Source organism: Euprymna scolopes, chromosome 6 (assembly GCF_053919585.1).
Source record: "Euprymna scolopes isolate OS-2025 chromosome 6, ASM5391958v1, whole genome shotgun sequence".
NCBI lineage: Eukaryota > Metazoa > Mollusca > Cephalopoda > Sepiida > Sepiolidae > Euprymna > Euprymna scolopes.
Window position 1 is genome coordinate 158,369,030 of NC_136487.1, and position 21,591 is coordinate 158,390,620.

Consider the following 21,591-nt stretch of genomic DNA (forward strand, 5'->3'; position numbering starts at 1 on the left):
TATTCTTTCCCGATGGAAATATGCCTGTTAAGCAATTTGGTCACACTTATCAATTAGCTTTAGGTGGAATTTCTTTTTCATCAGATATCTTCGTTGTACACAAACGCTAGGCATTAGGGTGCTGCTTTTTTAGAGGCAGATTATTTAAGAGAGATAAGTCCCATTGACTGAGAAAAAATAATTTGAGACGCTTATTACATAGCCAATAGCGACAAGATATACAATCTAATTGACCAATAAAAAAGTAGTTGCTTGTTCGAATAGCCAACAATGAACAAGTTGTTTTCGATTAGCCAATGATAAATGTTTGCCTATTTAAAAAGATAGGCACCGCCAAAACTGAGGTGGGGGGGCAGGTCAGTACTTTTTGACGGACCGTCTTTTTAAAAATCTACCAAAAATCAGGTAATTATCCGATCAATACGAAATTTTCAGCGATTATTAAGAGAAGAATGAACTTTATAACAGTGTACTTATTTTTCATAAACGATATTTATATATATATATTTTTGCTTACAACCCCCCCTTGTTTTGAAGTGGGAACAAATATTCTTAAAATAATCATCTGAAACTGAACACAACATATTGTGTTGTTGTAAGGGACAGAATTATAGATTAAAAAAAATTGTTTGCATACCTTATTTTGACGTCTGAATATCAGAACTTCGATTGTGTTTTATTATCCCGCTTTTGAGTTTTGAAGTGTGAAATTCGGTGAATATGTTAAGTAAAATAATTAATTTAAGTTAAGCAAAACAAAACAAATTTTTTTTAAATATTTATACGAAAACAGCCATTTTAATATCTTTGATAAATAAATTAACAATTTTTTTAGCGAGCCGAATAATGCATGACCATTATTAAACAGGGCATGCTTTGAAGAATCGATACAAAAAAATCGATAAATATTGTGCCCTTTGTGTTAAAAATAGCATCATTTTTTTTCGATCCCGTTTGAAAACGTTTGCTGCCTTTCGACTACGGTGGACCAAACGCGCTGACATAATTTTTTTTATTCTGCTTTAAATTGCCCCCCCCATTTTGGGAGCCTGGCCCCCACACACATACACATTAAAACCAAACTCATACAAATGGTCACCCATCTGGTACTGGCCAGCCTCAGCTTAATAATACATTGAAATTTTCGTCACTGAAAAATAAGTTTTTTGGCCTGTTTGGTCTTCCATAGTTTGCTTTTTATGAAATTGCAAACGTAAACAGTGTCGATCTAGACTCTAGATCGACGCGAAATAACTGGTTGCCTATATGAATAAGTGGAATTATTTGAAATCCAGGTACTTATATTATAATATTTTTGCATATTCTCTTAGAAAATCATCCTAAATTTAGTTAGACAATAAATAAATAAATTAATTATTTCAAAACCCTTTTTTTTTTTTTTAAATATTTATGTACGTTTTTTGTGCAAGACAAAAAATGTCAATTGTTAACTTTTTGGGAAAATTTAACATTTAAAATTTAATTAAAAATAGTAGAAAACGTTTTACATTGCTCTGTTTTCTATATGATAAAATTCAGGGGTTTATCTTTCTGGGGAAAAAAGAGTTACTCAGAAATAATGGATTTTAATAAATGTAATTTCGTTTTAAAAAACAACAACTTGATTACGCGGCCATTTTTGGCGGTGCCGTGCCTATAAAAAGAACTGTTTTTATACAGATATTGTTTTAATTTAATAAAAAAATGATTTTATTTACCAGAAATTATATAAAATTGAAACACAATAGTTTTTATGATCATTTTTATATGGAAATCTACTTAATATAAAAAAATTAATGACAATAATTAATTAATAATAACAGTGCTGAATGAAATTAGTCATAGAAATTGGCAAAGCAGGTTAGTTACTATCAGTTTTGTGTGTGTTAATTAACAAGTTAAATTATTTTTATACTTTAAAATTGTTTCATTTTTAGTTTGTTAAAATAGTATTGTTCAGATATATCATTATTTTTGTATCCTCTTCTGGAGAGGAGGACTTTTTTTTTTTACTCCAAATTGTTTCATTGTTCAAGTGATTATTTAGTGTTCTAAACTATTCATTTCAAAATGTTTTTTGTCTTAGTAAATGAGAGTTATCTACCTTTGATTACCCGCCTCTAAAACAGCAGCGCCGGCATTGGATTGTGCTGGTCACTTAGATTTCCAAATTAAATATTTTCTGTTGTTTTATCTTTTGCTCATATTTAATACAATTTTTAGTATTTTTCCCCAAATAAATGATGTAACAAAAGCTACGTATTTTGTTTGTCGTTACCAGACTCTTTAGAGGTTTTTGTTGAGTTTTCCCCTTATATTAAATGCTAACGATTGTATTTTATGCCACAGAGTTATTTCCCTTGTATTATTCCCCTGTAATTAATGCTAGTGATTTGTATTTTTATAACATTAATAATAATATGTAGTTTTTGTATTGTTATGTAATTTTGTACGAAGGTAACTGTTTAGAGTTTGGAGGAATTATTGCTTTTGTATTGTGCAATTTATTTTTATTTGTTTTTTTTTGGCAATTCGGCATATTAACTTATTGCTCTAACGGAGACAACTCTGTCTTATTTATAGATTCGTTTATTTTTCGATACACTAAAATTTTATTTAATGTAACAAGCGACGATAATTGCAGAAGAATTGTAGGAAATGTTCGAGGAATTAAAGTAAAAATAATTTTTTCGACTACATTATTTAATGTAATATTAATAACAAAAAATAACAGTATTTAATGTAATATTCATAACAAAAAATAACATTATTTAATGTAATATTCATAACAAGATACAAAATTATTTAACGTAATATTCATAACAAAAATAACATTATTTAATGTAATATTCATAACAAAAAATAACAGTATTTAATGTAATATTCATAACAAAAAATAACAGTATTTAACGTAATATTCATAACAAAAATAATAGTATTTAATGTAATATTCATAACAAAAATAACAGTATTTAATGTAATATTCATAACAAAAAATAACAGTATTTAATGTAATATTCATAACAAAAAATAACAGTATTTAACGTAATATTCATAACAAAAATAATAGTATTTAATGTAATATTCATAACAAAAATAACATTATTTAATGTAATATTCATAACAAAAAATAACAGTATTTAATGTAATATTCATAACAAAAAATAACAGTATTTAACGTAATATTCATAACAAAAATAATAGTATTTAATGTAATATTCATAACAAAAAATAACATTATTTAATGTAATATTCATAACAAAAAATAACATTATTTAATGTAATATTCATAACAAAAAATAACAGTATTTAACGTAATATTCATAACAAAAAATAATAGTATTTAATGTAATATTCATAACAAAAAATAACATTATTTAATGTAATATTCATAACAAAAAATAACAGTATTTAATGTAATATTCATAACAAAAAATAACAGTATTTAACGTAATATTCATAACAAAAATAATAGTATTTAATGTAATATTCATAACAAAAAATAACATTATTTAATGTAATATTCATAACAAAAAATAACATTATTTAATGTAATATTCATACAAAGATACAACCTTATTTAATGTAATATTCATAACAAGATACAAAATTATTTAATGTAATATTCATAACAAAAATAACATTATTTAATGTAATATTCATAACAAAAAATAACATTATTTAATGTAATATTCATACAAAAAATAACAATATTTAATGTAATATTCATAAGAAAAAATAACATTATTTAATGTATATTCAGAACAAAAAATAACATTATTTAATGTATATTCAGAACAAAAAATAACATTATTTAACGTAATATAAGTAAAAAAAATAACATTATTAAATGTAATATAAGTAACAAAAATAACATTACAAAAAAGAAGGAAAATGCGACGCTAATTGCAGACGAATTATAAGAAAAATGTTAACATTCTTTTTTTTTTAATTTTAAAAATAATTTTTGCTATTAATGTTATAAAATTGGGTACATTAAATAAAGTAGTTAAGAAAAAGTAATTTTTTGTTAAAAAAAAACAACAAAAAAACGCTTCTTTTTTTTCATTGAATTCCTCGAATGTTTTGTTTAATAAAGATTACAGTTTTTCTGCAATTATCGTCACTTGTTATATTAAATTAAGTTTAGCGTCCTAAATACTTATACACAAATGAATCTCTTGGTAACGTTGTCTTCCTAATAACAATTATTTCATATGCTGAAATATCATGGCTTTAATTAGAAAAATCTTTTCGTGATATTATTATTATTATTATTATTATTATTATTATTATTATTATTATTATTATTATTATTTAATCTAATTTAATTTAATTCTTCTTTACGAATTGGAATATTTGGTGCTGTTGTGCGAATGTCTGTTGTAGGTAACATTTCTTCGAATGAGTGCCTATATGGGCTTTATTTCTGACTCCCTATATTCGAATCAGTGTTTAAATGTCATAACAAACGAATTCTTTAAACGAAATCTCGATATAATAAAAACTAAAACGAAAATGAACGTTTTTTTTCAGAAATTCTAGAAAAATTTTCATGGTAAAAGAAATTATTATTATTATTATTATTATTATTATTATTATTATTATTATTATTATTATTATTATTATTATTAGATAAGATGAATCGATTTAGAAATATTTTTTATTCAGTCAGAACTTATTTTTCATAGAATTACTTATTTGAGGTTTTCAATTATTTTTGTTTACTTTGAATGATGAAAGAAACAAAAAAGTATTAATCAGAAACCTGAATATTAAATATAGGTTTTAGAATAAATCGACTTTGCAACAACTGCGATATATATATATATATATATATATATATATATATATATATATATATATATATATATATATATATATATAATTCCAGTTTACTATTTTCCAGAGGTGAAGCAACCAATCAAGTTTTAACGGGGTTAATACAAGCGTGCTTAATACTGAAGTAGGGAAAGATATAATTTTATTTTCCCCCACTCTTTATCTGTGCCTAAACCTAAACGTAGATTCCATGAACAAAGCTTCTTTCTTAGAACTGCACGCCTGTGGAATTGTCTTCCGTTTTCCTGCTTTCCGGCTGACTACAATATGGTTGTGTTCAGGTCTAGAGTGAATAGGTTCTTGATGAGCCGTTCCATATAGGTTATTAAATTTACCAAATTTTCATTACTAATGATTACTATATTGACCAATTTCTACTGTACACTCTTTAACCCTTATCCTTGAGTGGCCTCTGGGCCTTGATAATGTGGTGATGCCTTTGTATAAAAAAAAAAAAAACTTAAGAATTATATGTCGCTACACATTCATAAGCATGTTTCGGTTAGCCAGTTAAAAATAACTAGAGACCTCTTCAAGCGATATTGCTTATACAAGAAAGCTAAGTCCGTACACACACACACACACACACACACACACACACACACACACACACATACACACACACCCACACACAGATATGTGTGTATATAAATATATAAGAGCACTTTACGTCGACTTACACGTACCAAGTTACAATTTTCTTCAATTTTTACTTCTTAACGGCTATTTTTACCGGCTAATACACACACGCACATATATATATATATATGAAATGAAATACACACACACACACACACACATATATATGCGTGTGTGTATTAGCCGGTATAAATAGCTGCTAAGAAGTCAAAATTGAAGAAAGTTGGAACTTGGCAGGCGTAAGTCGACGTACAGTGCTCTTATATACATGCGCAAATAAACATTAATATGTTAAAGTTGGTTAATTTTTAACTATTTCTTATCTGCCTGACGATAGACCAAACAATAACGACTATGGCTGGAGCACCAAATGTTTTGGTTTCGATTCTAGCTGATGACACCTAAGTCATTTTTTTGTTTGATTTTAAAATCATTACTAAATATTGGATAGAGAATTGGCTCTGAAATAATAAATACGAAATCTGTATAAATTAAAATATTATATGTGAACGTATATCATGATCGGGCAATGTTGGGCCACCTGTCAGTCTAATAATAATATTTTAATAACCTGATTAAAACGAATTAGTTTGTTATAGGTTTATATATAATATTGTTGTTGATTTATATATAATATTGTTGGTTTATATATAATATTGTTCTTTGTTTATACATAATATTGTTGTTGGTTTATATATAATATTGTTGTTGGTTTATATATAATATTGTTGTAGAATTATATAGAATATTGTTGTAGGTTTATATATAATATTGTTGTAAGTTTATATATAATATTGCTGTTGGGTTGTATATAATATTGTTGTAGTTTTATACATAACGGATACTAATAAAATATCCGTAGTATTATATTGAATATGTTTATATATTAAATTTCCCATATAATTGACAGATTTCTAACATTTATTTTCATTTTTATATTTCAGATTAAGTCGATCGGCAAATATTTGGGTTTGGCCAATCGGACATTTTGAAAATAAAAATTGTTCTCAATCATAAAAATAATCACACGAATAATTTCGTTTTATTTTTATTTTCTTGATTAAATAAAATAACACCTGAACAATTTGAGAGAGTCGTGTTTTTATTTGATATTTTTTAAGTACTTTATTTTCATTAAAAATATTCATAAAAAAGAAAGTTGTATATTTTTATAAAAATTGTTTTCGAATTCAAATAAAATAAATAAAATATTTTTCAGCCGGAGCGTTAAAATATATTTAAATCTCAATAATAGAAACGGTCTAAGATTTGGCGCTATCACGATGGGGGCAAATTTACGTGATATAAAGAAAGAACACTAAATATCAGTGTTATTATTTATTTATTATTAATATATTTAAAAAAATTGTATTAACAAATTGTCAACACAACAAAATACGACGCATAGCAGTTCGAACAACGTACACAATCTTCATGCAAAATATGCACTACCTAAAACAATTTGTGGGAGAAAGTACAAGAGCATACGTAACTGTTGTTCATATTAATAGGAGAGCAAAATAACAACGTTCACTGATTATACATACCAATTGAGGATATGTTCTCGAGAATCAGTCCAACGAACGGTGGATCATTGTGATATCAGTTGACCTTGCTCTGTCGGGTGAGGTATGATCCTGATATTTCCAAGAAGTGTACATTCGTCCATGTTTTATATTCTCTCTTTGAAAACTGGTCAGTTTATTGCCAGTCACCTCTGGCTCCTCTACTGAGGAATACCGATGAAGTTGGCCAGGCTATTTTTACAAAGCCAGAATGTTTTAGTGCGCTGGATTTCCGTGTCTGACATTGTGCTACATATTTCCAGAGTGGGAAGAGAGTAAATAAAATCAGTAGAAGTTGAACTCATGCTGAAAACATTTCAATCTAAATATTTCCAGACTCACTTCACCGTCGTACAAACGTTTAAATCGTTCATAGCATCTGATTTTTACTAAATTAAACGCATATAATTTAATTACATGAATAATAGTATTTTATTTCATTTACGGCCTTTCTTTTATTCAGTCATATGAAAAATTTTTTAATAGGTTTTCATCCGGAAAATGGGCTGCTAATTGGTCAAAATTGAAGAAAATTGTACTTGAGTCATCGGATTATTTTCTGTTCGTCAACAGTTTCACGAATGAGCCTGCGCGACCGTAAAACATGACAGCTTTTTTACGTTAAGAAACACTTTGTAAAGATCGAGTCAACCTGGTTTAATAGTTATCGTACTTAATTTTTTAAATTTTTGTTTCGATCTCAGCTTCAGTTTTTTTTGTTGTTTTTTTTTTACTTCAGAAGTGAACTGTTTAGAAAAAAAATAATACTTGCATACACATGTTTCAGTTTCTGTATGAATTAGAATATAATATATTTATACGTATACGTATTTTAGGACCGGGCAATGCCGGGGACCTGCTAGTATATAATATAATCATATTTCAGCTAAAAGAAAGACATGGGTAGTTCTTTATAGTCATACAAAAATAATATGGGTGGGCCTTAGGAATAGATACTCGAACCTATATTTTATTATTCCTAATTTTTATAAACGACCTCCAATATAATCGCGCCGAGATAGGGTTATTTACCGATGATACCAGGCTCTTCTCCCAACATCAAGTTAAAACGAATGACATCGCATGCAGGATAATGGTTGAATCTATAAAAAACGACCTTCAGTCTGTAGTAGAACGGGGCTAATAGCATGGATGATCACATTTAATGCTACCAAGACGAACCTCTTCCTCATAAAGAGCTACAAGAAACCTTTTGAAACACCTACTGACATGATCGATAGAACCGTTTCCAAGAGTCTAACATTCAGACTTAATCAACTAGCATTCTCAGGCAATATGAGTTTGAGTAAGTACAAAGAATATGTTGCAAAGTCTGCTGCAAATAAAGTATGCTCCCTCTACCGGGCTAGAAAATATCTTACATCTGTCAGTAAATTATATCTCTGATATATCCCTAGAGGAATTAAAAATAATGAGACTCAACACACAGAGTAAGTTATAAAATGTTTATCATAAAATGGAACAAATAGATATTGTCTTGTTTATAATTGCTATTATTATATTTAAGCCCCACCATATCTGTTGAACTTTGCATATCTTTATAGGTCAAATCTTAAAAAAGCTTTCCATACTTCTTTAACCTTCTTTGAATCTCTCTCTCTCTCTCTCTCTCTCTCTATATATATATATATATATATATATATATACAAATACAAATATGTATATATATATATATATATTTGTGTGTGCGTGTGTGTGTATATATATATATATATTTAAATCCCCGAAACAGTGTTTCATGGTAAACAACTGATGATCCCTTGAAATATAAAAAAATTGGTATTATAGCAAATTCGAGAGAGTTGATGCAGTGATTGCAGGTGATTAAATGACTTACTGACTAAGTGTTTTTTTTTTTTTTTTTTTTTTTTAACGAATGATAAAAAGTAATTTTTTGTGTAGTTTCATATGTTAAAAAAACTTCAAAGACTATATATATATATATATATATATATATATATATATATATATATATATATATATTCCTGGGTGAATAGAAACAGTATAAATTAATAAGATGTAATGAAACCCAACACACAGAGGAAGTTATAACAAATTTATCGTACAATGTACGTTACAATATAACAAATATCTGTTGACACTCGAACGTATCTTGAATGCTGTAGTACCAAAATAAACTTACTCCCCGCTTGGTTACTACGTTCTAGCGTCTTTTATAGACTAATTCATTCTCAGGGGGTTTCAGGATCTTCCACTTTATCAATATCTATAAAGCCATCATTAGCCCATGCAGAAACTAGTGTTGCCACATTTGGGCTGGTGCACCAAACAGGAGTCTCATCCGCTTAAGCAATGGAAAATAATGAATTTATAACCTAATAGGTTCACACGGTTGATAAACATTTGCATCCCTATGTTTGTTTTACGAATATCTCCACAGAATGTGCTCCGAGTAATTCACTGGACTTGTACCACGCTAAGATAAATACTCCCGACCCAACTGACTACCAGAAAAATCCCACCCCTTCACTATAGAGATTCCTGAACACCGGAAGATTTTTTTTTATTCTAATAGCTTCTTTCCTCGAACCGTTTGGAAATCCCACTGCTCTTTGTTTCCTCGACTGTACCAACATGCAGAAATTCAAATGTAATTTGAACAAACATTTCACTGCTGAACTCCTCGCTCATAGATGACTTGTTTAGGTTGAGGAAAAAAATACGCAAATAATGTTGTATTGAATATTGTAAAATTTTGTAATACTTAATTTTTGCTGTTTACCTTGAACACAAGCCAAACTTACTTTCTAATTTAAAAACTTCAAAATCATTTTTGGATTTCAAAATGGTACAATAGAAACTGACCATTGTAATTTATTACTAATGAATATAGCCGATATATCGTGGCCAGTTTGAATTAACAAATTATTTTGAATCTGTCAATTTTACGAATAAAACGATTCGTGTATTGAAGTTTAGAGTCAAGTATTATGGCTCCATTCTACTCTTAAACCAAAGTGAAACATTGATTTTCGACCGCACTCTGCCATACTAAAGAGCGATCTTTTGGTAGTTATTGGGTTCTAAGTGTAATAATCTTATTTCGTTAAGTTGTAACAAAAATGTTTGTTTCTTATTTGTTTAATAAAAAAATGTAGTTTTTTTTTAATACCATGGCAATATCTGATTTGCTTAAGTTAACAGATAAGGGAAGTAGTTTTAGTTTTAAATAGAGTTTTTTTCCCTTAGATTACGTGCATATTACATATACGACTCTTTTTCTCTTACGAAACAATTTTAACAGTTGTTTTAATAGAGTTATTTCCCTTAGATTATATGCATATTTATATAACTCTAAAGCTTTGTGGATATCCTGGCCGTGTTTGCTTTAATCATATCGACGATCGGACGATTCCATCTTTTTAAAAAGGGATGACAGGCGCATATATATATATATATATATATATATATATATATATATATATATAAAAGTGCACGTGTCTGTGTGCGTATCTGTGTGTCTGTGTGTGTGTCTGTGTACATTTCCTTACGTAATAACTCTGTCAATTTTTAGTCTACAGACTCGAAATTTGATATACCGGGTACTGAGATTTGGGAAAATCGATATGATCGGTTTTGGGCCAGAAATTTGGCGATTAAGGGGTCAAAGTTCAACGAATTGACCTTTGAGAACTCTATCAAATTCCTCCGACAATTTTGGGTCTACGCACTTGACAATTTTAGATATAGGTTCCTTAGACGTTGTTTATCCGTTGCTGTTTAATCGTTGCTGTTTAACGCTACTTTTTTATTACATTTCCACCCCAAACAAGACACATTGCCACTTTGGTGTAGAGGGCTACTATCAGGGGCAACAACTACTGGGGTAATATGTAAGGATTTGGACAGCAAGATGTCGGTTCACGTTGCACATGAACTTCTGCACGTCAATAGAGTTGGGGAAGCAGAGACCTGGAATGGAATTCCAAAGTCTAGCGGTTCTGGGGAAGAAACTACTGGAGTAGAAAGGTCTTTTACATCTAGGAATCTCTACAGTTTGGGGGTGGGATTTTGCAGCCTGTCGGGTTTGTCGAGGGTGTTCACGTCGTGGGGGCACAAGTGCTTGCAGTTCGTTAGAGCATTCACCATTAAAACACTTGTAGAACAGACAGACGGATGCAACGTTTCGTCAATGGGACAGAGGCTGAAGCTTAGATGCTAGTTCAGGGCCTATCAGATTTGTGACTCTCTTTTGAACCTGGTCAAGGAGCGAGAGACTAGTAGTGATGCACCAGCCCAAATATGACAGCAATACTCCATACATGGGCGAATGGTTGCCTTATAGAGGTACAGGATACTTTCGGGTGTTAGTAGTGTTAGTAGTGCTGCTTAATCGTTGCTGTTAAATCGCTGCTGTTTAATCGTTGCTGTATAACCGTTACTGTTTTACTGTTGCTGTAACATTTTATTCTGTGACATAAGATTACATGACCTTAATAAAACAGCCATAAAATAATAAAAAAGAATTGTGTTTACGCTTTTAGATCACTTTAAAAAAAAATATTTGTAGCAGACGAAATCGCAACTAACACAAGCAGGGTCGAATTCTCGCGGCTGGAGATTTTGGAATACACTTTCTTCTTTGCTTGTCTAATCAGAAGCCATTCTTCAGTCACGTTGCCGAGTTTAAAAAGGTTAAACCGGCAACACCAACTCTCTTTCTCTTTCTTCTTGGACCGACAACAATTCCACGTGGAGCGGACCTGCCACACCCAACTTCTCAATTGAGACTCGAACAAAAATCACACGGCCTTCGGTCTTGGGGTTCGACTAAGACGTGAATACAAATAAGCCAACCTGGCTATCTCCACACGCAGACTTCAATGCGATACACACATGATCTCTATTTCTCATCATACAGAACTGTCTCTAATCTTTCATGTCACATTTTTCCACAACTAACTTTAGACAAAAACATACATGATCTCTGTCTTCTTCAACAAGTCAGTCTAATTTTTAATCTACATTTCTACACTAGAACACTTTCCACTACTAATCCATTTCCTTATTCTTACTAACGAAGATAACAAATAAAGGTGTTTTAAAATGTTAGAATGAGATTTCTCGTGTCTTCATTTCTACCTATTATTATAAAAAAAACGACTATTTCAAAAAAGAAAAAAATAAATTGGAACATTCTATTTATACGCACACACACACACACACACACACACACACACACACACACACACACACACACACACATATGCACACAAAAGAAATTTTAACGGAATCCAATCAATTAATAAAAAAATTAAAACTCTCATCATAAAGTTACGATCGAGGATATAATTGGAAAGTTTATTGAAAACTCAATATCTCTAATCTATGAGCATCATACTAGTTATACATACCCGGCCAGATAAAAAAAAACACGCACACACACATATTGCCTGGCGAAAGTTTTACTCACATAATATTTTAGATACACTAAACGTCATAATTCGTTACAATTTTCTTGAAATTTGACCATATTTTGTATTTTTTGAAGCATAAGACATAGTGATCTTCTACGAAATTCAAACAGGGAAATAAAATCTAATAGCTCAAAGGGAAATAACTCATAGGTTAAATGAAAATTTACTTCCGATTTAAAATGCTGCTAATGTTGGTTATACTAATAATTAAAAATAAATGTAAATTCAATTAAAAATAAATAAATCAACTTTATATTTCTAAATCAAATACTTAAAGAAATTCTATTACTAATTTTCATTAAAAAATTAGAACTAATTATTAAAAAAACATATTTTAATGTACAAATGAGATAATCTCTTGAATGTTGACTCATTTTGAATAGAAATCACGCAGCAATAAAAGTATATAAGGGTCAGTTTTTCCCCGCTCTCCCATCGCGAAAGGATGTAACTCAAGGTCAGAAGGTGGGAAAATCGACCAACTCCTAAGAGTAGGAGCACTCTGGCACTGCAAAAATAAGTTTGAGTAACCTCGTTGGTATTGCTCGGTGAGAGCGCCTCAGACAACAAGCGATAAACTTGCTCCTCCTGAAAGTCGGGAGGGGGGGGGCAAGACCTGGGAAGGTGGACCTCCTAGGGATACACAGAACAGTTTGCATTGGAACCTTGACTTACGTGTACTACGGAAGTACAATGGCCAATATTCAAATCTATTTATGAAACAGTGTACGTTTTGTATATATTAATTAAATTGTAAACAAACAAATAAACACACAAGCAGAAATACGACTATTATAACATAATAGATTATGAGAACAGACCTAACAAATCTTACGTAAAAATTATATGTTTAACAAGTTAAAAAAACTAAAACCGAAAACTTTAATTTTTCAACTTTCTGATCAAAAATACATTGTTTTAGATCCTTGTAAGAAAATCATTCACATCAAACTTAATATACATATACGGCATAATCTCAGTGTACAGACCGATTCCCGCCAGATAACCAAAGTTAAGCAACGATGAGCCTGGCTAATACCAGATGGGTGACCATTTGAGAATACTAGGCGCTGTATACGGTGGCGGGACAGCACTATTGTCAAAGGAAAAGTTAAGTGCATCCTTTCCTCTGCTAGTTTGTGGGAGACGCCTTGGCAGGGTAGAGTATCAGCCCCCTGATCAAGTTAACTTGAGGTCATGGAAATCAAGAGACTGAAGTAATACGGAAGCAATTAGGAATACTTTTGTTCATGGTTTCGTATCTCGTTGTGTTGGGCAGAAGATCCCTTTGGGTACAATGGTCAGAATAGTCGACCAATATGGGCATTGCTCGGACAGAAAGAAACTGCAACTTACCGTCTGTACAATACATCACAGCTGTGACAATACATCAAGAACACTTTCGAGAAAACAGCGTGAATGAGGTTATGAATGCTGAGCAACAATGAATTCATGAATACCTTGAAGGAGAGATATATATGGTGAGTCATAACCGTCAATGCATGTACCAGGAAAGACACCATTTGAATAAGAAAATACACAGTTAAAAGAAAAATAATTGAACACAAAGTTTGCTGTATTATCAAGTAAAAGAATGTAATAAAACTTATTTAAAAATTATTTAAAAATCTGTGTGCATTTTTAACCTAAAATTAAAGTGGCGTTTAACAAATATAAAATTTCACAGTAAAAAATAATCCCCTTTTAATTACGCATGCACAAATGTAAAATTACTTCTTTCGGAAAAGAAAATACAGTCACTTTTGGACCAGTTTTATAAATCCCTCTGAAAGATTTTGGAGAACTGAAACCAAAAAGGCTAATCGTTTGAAATAATCGTCCACCGCTTACCTGTTGCCGTCGTTTCTGATTCTGTGACATCAGCAGCTTACATGACCTTAGTAAAACGGTCTTCTATTTACGACAGTCATATGCTTGGCACAGACGCGTCTAGCCGCAAAGAAAAGCACGGTCGATTGTTGAAAATAAAATAATTGTTGATTGATTTAAACCCACCTGCAGATGTTATTCTATTCAAAAAGCTTAACTACAGACAGAGATACTCCGTCGTTAGATAAACGCTTTACGCGAGTGGATACATTAACAACCGAGGCGAAATTCCAGAATGGACGTTTATAGGTAAATGCGTGGGTGTCACAAATTATTATATAAGCAAAACCGAAATCGAGATCGATAATCGATTAGTGGTCGGGTCCGAAAAAAATCCCATCCCGTCAATTCCCGTGCGTGGGTTCTCCTTCACCAAACCGCATTCTTTCACCGGCAATAAAAACATGTCATTACATTTTTAAACACCTGTGTTTTTTTTCGCCATTCTTTTAAGCGCAACAAAAATACAATAGAAAACGAGTTACCTGATGTTGGCCTTGCTCTGAAATTCCTCTTTGTTTCTTTTGATCAGTAACCTTCTACAAGCAAGAAAAACATAAATGTTATTTTTAGAACAATAAATAAAACTGACATTCTTGACATATCCACGCAATTTATTCCCATAATCAATTACCACCTCCGTAAATAAGTACCGATGTTTATTGCTTGTGCGCTTTCGAATACCAAAAAAAAAAAAAAAAAATGAATTAAATATTCAATGAGATCAGTTTGTATTCTGTGTTCTAAAAGGCTTGTCATACCCGTTATTTTTTACTGATTTACTTACGAAACCGATCACCGGTTGAACCCCACATTGATTGTGATTGTGCATATCTCTCTCCTCTTTGTCCTCTTTTACTCAGTTTTTTTTAAAGGGTTTCTTTTCGTCTTTATCTACACCATTTCTTTTACATCGCTCTCTTATTTTCCCTGTCGGACGCTGCATAAACTACTACTACTACTACTACTACTACTACTACTACTACTACTACTACTACTACTACTACTACTACTACTACCACCACCACCACGCCATTTTATTCACTCTTTATCGCCAAACATGTGTTTCTGTTACTAACCTCTTTCTTCTTTATTTACGTCATTTTTTATTTCACCTCTTCATTTCCCTTTTAATGCTACTACTACTGTTGCTATTACTGTTATCACCATTTGTACTACTACTACTACTACTACTACTACTACTACTACTACTACTACTACTACTACTACCACCACCACCACCACGCCATTTTATTCACTCTTTATCGCCAAACATGTGTTTCTGTTACTAACCTCTTTCTTCTTTATTTACGTCATTTATTTATTTCACCTCTTCATTTCCCTTTTAATGCTTTCTACTGTTGCTATTACTGTTATCACCATTTGTACTACTACTACTACTACTACTACTACTACTACTACTACTAACTTTATTTCCTCTTCCACGCCATTTATTTCATTCGTTCTTTATCGTCAAACATGTGTTGCTGTTACTAACCCCTTTCTTCTTTTATTACGTCATTTATTTAGTTCACCTCTTTATTTCCCTTTTAATGCTACTAATACTGTTGCTATTACTGTTACCACTATTTGTAATACTACTACGCATAATACTACTAATCATAACAATAATAATATTTTCTCTATTCTCATTATACTACCACCTCATTTTCGGCATCATCAGAAAATATACTTATTATTATTATTATTATTATTATTATTATTATTATTATTATTATTATTATTATTATTCTCTTAAGCCGGTGATACTACTACTTATTCTAACCCTCCTTACTCGTCTTATTAGCCCTCCCATTGTCTAAAACATTCAATGTGAAAGCAAGCAAAACAAGCCAGCAAGATTTTCAGATATTTAATAGTATGTAGAATTATAGATTTATAAACCGATCTTCCAAAGTTTGTAGCCAGCTCATGAAAGTCTTCAAAATCCTCAATATGAATAACATTTTTGCGGAGGTGAGATATGTGTATTTTATGAAGTTTCGTTTTGTATTTTTTTCTTTTTAATAAGCATGAAACATGAAGCCATTTAATGTAAGGAGCTAACAAGAACGAAAGATGATTATCACAAACAAAGGAGATCCTTATTGTCTTGAAAAGATCAAGATTATAGTTAGGACGAAAACAGCCAGCAGGAAGAAGGTTATACAGGCTTGCAGTGCTGCTGGAATAGGAAACTGTATATTAAAAAAACCCAGCGAATTGGTAAAGACCAATAGACAAACGAGTCAAACGAGCTGAAACAAAGGCAGCAGTAAATAGATCAAACAATGTTTTAATAATATGCTTTAATAGTATTTATAGAAAAGACTGCGACTAACAACATTTATTCTGTGAGAGAAAATGTGTAGAAGTAAGGCGAAGGCGAATCAAATTACAGATATGTTTTTGCACCTTATCAAGAACCTTCAGATGGAACAAAGATTCGCCAGCTCAAATATGGCATAATCACGTCGACACACCGGTTCTCGTTGGATTTTCGAAGTTTAAGAACATTGGGTCCAGCCAGTGCCAGATGGATGACCATTTGAGGATAACAGGCGCTGTGTATAGGAAGACGTTAATACTTCCCTGCAAGCGCCGGAAAAAAACCTAACGTCGTCATCTACCCTAACGTGGATATACATGCGACTGGGGACCGCTTGCGAATTTCTCTCATAAACTTCTTCCTTCGGAGGAAGCCGGTTCAACCCGCCTATGGTGTAGTATCGTTTCAGAACAGTAATCCAAATATGTCAATAATACGTCATACAGTACTTATTGATTATGATAATAGCTCTGAGTTAATCAACATGTTTATGCCTAAGGTTTTTTTTTTTAATATTTAATCGTACAAAATACATGTTAAAATGTTCTTGATTTCCGATATAGACATATTTGAAAAAAATTATTTTTACATCTAATTATCCAATATTTATAATTAGCATAAACAAAAGTATCGATTTATCAGTGAATTTCAGTGTATCACTCTCCTCTTTCGCTATAGATTGTTTTACATCCTTCCTTTATTTCATACACTCTCTATTCCTACATCACTTCCGTGTCACTTTAACTCACCTTCTTAACAAAGATAATCAATTTCTTACCACCCTGTTTCCGGTTGTACAACTTTTCTTTCTATTTCTTACAGAATAAATAAGCATAGTAAATTAATACTATTAATAATAAACCTACAACTACTACTGAGAGAGTATTTTCACTTCGAAGAAATAATTTCAAACTCTGTATAGCCAGTTTTAGAAATAATTAAATTGCGCGTTGAAATTCATTTTCAAAATTTTCCTGCTTCTATTTTTCTCAAATAGTTTAAAAATGAATTTAGAAAACAGACATAAGTAAAACTTTATTTTCCTATTTTTTTAATTCTAAATTTCTTTCGAAGATAAATACTTGATCACATATCGAAGAATAAAACCTCACTTTATATTTTTCTTTAAGAACTGATTTACAAAGATAGTTCCAAAGTAAAGTTGCCTACATTTTTAACTTGTGGTACCATTAAAGCAAGCGACCTTTTGTGCTCCAGAATTTATTTCTCTACATAGTCACCATCATTCTTACTGCATTTTTGCAAGCGATGAACAATGCCTGTGCATGGACGTCCGGAGCGTGTTTTATCATACGAGGGTCATTGCAAAAAAAAAAAAAAAAAAAAAAAAAAAAGAAAGCGTCCTATTTTTTTAACTTCGAAAAGTTGAATAGTTACGAAGACAAAAGTGGTACCATCAAAACGAGCGACGTTTTTGCTCCAAAAATTATTTTTTCAACATAATCAACACGATTCACAATGAATTTTGTCAAGAATTCCATGCAGTATTTCTGCTCCTGACGCAAGTCCATGACAGGGGATGCTTTATTAGAGTTTCATAACATCAATATCCGCAATAGAGAGATGAAATGTGTAAATTCAGTCATCATAGCAATGCAATTTTCGGTTCTCTCTGATCCATTCAGACGGAATAAAAATTAGGAATTAATTTTGGGACGCTCCTCGTATGATTAATCAAAACTAATACTTTGAAAGAAGTCATAGGAACTTAGATAAATCGATTTTATTTGTTTGAAGTTAGTTTGCTGTTAGGAATTTATTTGAAACTTGTTTGTTTTTGAATAAATATATTTGTACTCAGTACACATTCTGGGAAGGTATCTTTAATTACTTAAATTATCTCAGAACGCCCATAATTTAAGTAACGAAAAGAATATATTGTACAAGATTACTGAAAACGTTTGTACTAAATGAAAGAATAAATGACATTTAATTTTTACACTTTATGTTACGAATTTTCCTCTGAAGTTCTTTTTTTGTTACTAAGGTGACCCCCTTATCAAAGCCCAAAGACCACTTGACGATACGAATGAAATGAATTTTAAGTGGACAGTGAAACAGCATTATGGTAACTGGTAATAATTGTGTTTATTGGGCAGAATTTTATTACTTAAGAAAGCGGCTCAACAAGAATTTGATTACATTGAACTTGAAAAGCGACCATATTATAGTAAGTTACTTATTCCGTTTTTTAGTAAGATTTACCTCGCATGTGACAACAGTAACAATTCAATTGAAATAATTAGTCATTACTAGGGCTATGACAAGAAAATATTATTATAATATTCTTTTGACTCTCGAGTATATATTCGACACGGTTAGACACAGTCAATCGAGAACCACATCACTCTATCTAAAAAACATATAAGATGTTAACTGATATATACTCGAGAGTCAAAATAATGAAAATAATATTTTTTGTCATAGCCCTACTCATTACTACACAGAAAATATCTATCCGACCATGGCTGACCAAACAAGAACAAACTACTCCTATGGATGAAATAAAACCTTCAGTTCTAAATTTCGTACCGATACCCGAGTTCGACATAAAGATGACCGAGTGCTACGAGACGCACTTGATGAAGGTCAAAGGTTGTATCGGCTGAAACGTTGTAAGAATAATATTCAAAATGACAAACATAGTCCAAATAATACAAATAATACAATTCTTATAAAAAAATAAATAAATACAAATAATTGAAATCGACTTTCTATGAGTCACATTGTAACACGAATATATAAAATGGACATTTTATTAAAAACTTTATTAAAAATCTGAATGACAACAAGTCTCTTCAGATTTTCAGTAATCCCAACTTCTTTTGATCATCATTTCAAATCACTTTGCGTTCTTACTAGTGATGGGACAATTCCAATTTTTTTTTTTCTGATTCCGATACAATTATCGATTCCGTACTAAATTCTCGATTCCAATACAAATAACAATTTTTATACATCAGTAAATTTTTTACTATAAAATAGTTATTCTTTTCCCCGATTACTGTAAAAAAGCATATGTTAAATGTGCTTACATTTTCACAAACGAAAAAACACACTTTTGGGAAGGGATCTATAGATTTAAGTTTTACTGGTAGTTTAAACATCAATAAAGATTTATTATTTTATTATTATTATTACCAGAATTGTTTTAAACAAAATCAAATAAAAAAGATAAAGAAAGGAATCGTTTTTTCTTTTAGGCATTGGATAAAAAATAAGCACATCCTTTTCCGATTCCAATACCCCATAAAGTTCCGATTTTTCTGATTCCCTATTCCGATTAACCGTTCCAACGACAGTTCTTACAGCATCCGTTCAATATGAACTCCTTCATTGGTGTTTCGTCGATTCATGACCTTTAGTCGTTGTACAAGCCAAGGTTTATTCTGTCACACATGTGTGTATGTAGGTGTTTTTTTTTTTTAGCAAGGGGTCTATTATATACATACATATATATATATATATATATATATATATATATATATATATATATATATATATATATGTATGTATATTCTTATAGGTACATAATTTTATTAAACATTTGAATAATATTGGGCGCAGTGCCATTATTAATAATTTTTGTAATTTTTATATAGTTTCAACATAAAGAAAAAAAAATGTTATAATGAACGCAAACTAATATACACTTCAAAAATATTTTTATCCTTAACTCTAAATAAATATTTTTAAAGAAACACTAATTAGATAAAAGGCGGAAGGAGTGAGGTAAATAAGGGGTGGGTAGACCCCCCCCAAAAAAAATAAACAAACAAACATACAAACACACAAAAAACAAAAACAAAAAAAGCAAAAAAACAAAACAAAAACAAAACAAACGCCGACATTATTTTGAAAAGTGCCGGCCGAAAGACGTATTAGAATTTCTTCTCTACCCCCACCCTTATTTAACCCACGTTTTGTCTAATTTGTGATTTTTTTTGTTTTTACATTGAATTAGAGTTAAGGAGAAAAAATATTGTTGAAGTGTATTTTAGTTAGTTTTTGTTTGCGCCCACGATTATTCAAATGTTTAATATATATATATATATATATATATATATATATATATATATATATATATATATGTATATATATGTATGTATATATATATATATATATATATATGTATATATATGTATGTATATATATATATATATATATATATTCGATACTGGCTTGAGGTAGTTGCTTGTCTAGACGCACTGATGAGCTGTGAAACAGCGAAACAGTACTGTATGTGGATGACTATATATATATATATATATATATATATATATATATATATATATATATATATATATATATATATATATATAAAACTATTTACCAGTACAAAAACTATACACGCTTTTCAAATAATATACGAAAAAATCCCAGGGGCTCTTATACCAATAAAATCAATCGTTGCTGTAGCGAAAGATGCGAAACCCCCCCCCCCAAAAAAAAAAACAACAACAAAAAAAAACAAAACAAAAACACACAAACAAACAAACAAACAAACAAACAAACAAAAAACAAAACAAAACAAAACAAAAACAAAAACAAGCAAACAAACAAACAAAAACGAATAAAATTTTCACGCAAGAGCAAATACTGGGAGATGGGAATTCTTATAAAATATATATACAATAATATAAAATATATGTACAATAATATAAAAAAATATATACAATAATATAATATATATATATACAATAATATAAAATATATATACAATAATATAAAATATATGTATAATTAAGATAGAGGAGGTATGGGAACGATTAAAACATGTCTTCTTATATATCCGAGTATTTGCTTTGTGTTTTAATTCGCTTTTTTTATTGCATCTTTTGATAGA

The 21,591-nt window shown here is 30.3% G+C and overlaps 1 protein-coding gene across 1 annotated transcript in view; it reads right to left on the reverse strand.

Moving 5' to 3' along the window:
• The window catches only part of LOC145278088 (interstitial collagenase-like), a 295,194-nt gene that overhangs the window by 269,200 nt on the left and 4,403 nt on the right, over positions 1–21,591 (reverse strand). Inside the window, exon 2 of the mRNA XM_080130353.1 lies at positions 14,881–14,934. Within this exon, the coding sequence (XP_079986479.1) occupies positions 14,881–14,934 (54 nt within the window). The remainder of the gene's footprint in view (positions 1–14,880; positions 14,935–21,591) is intronic.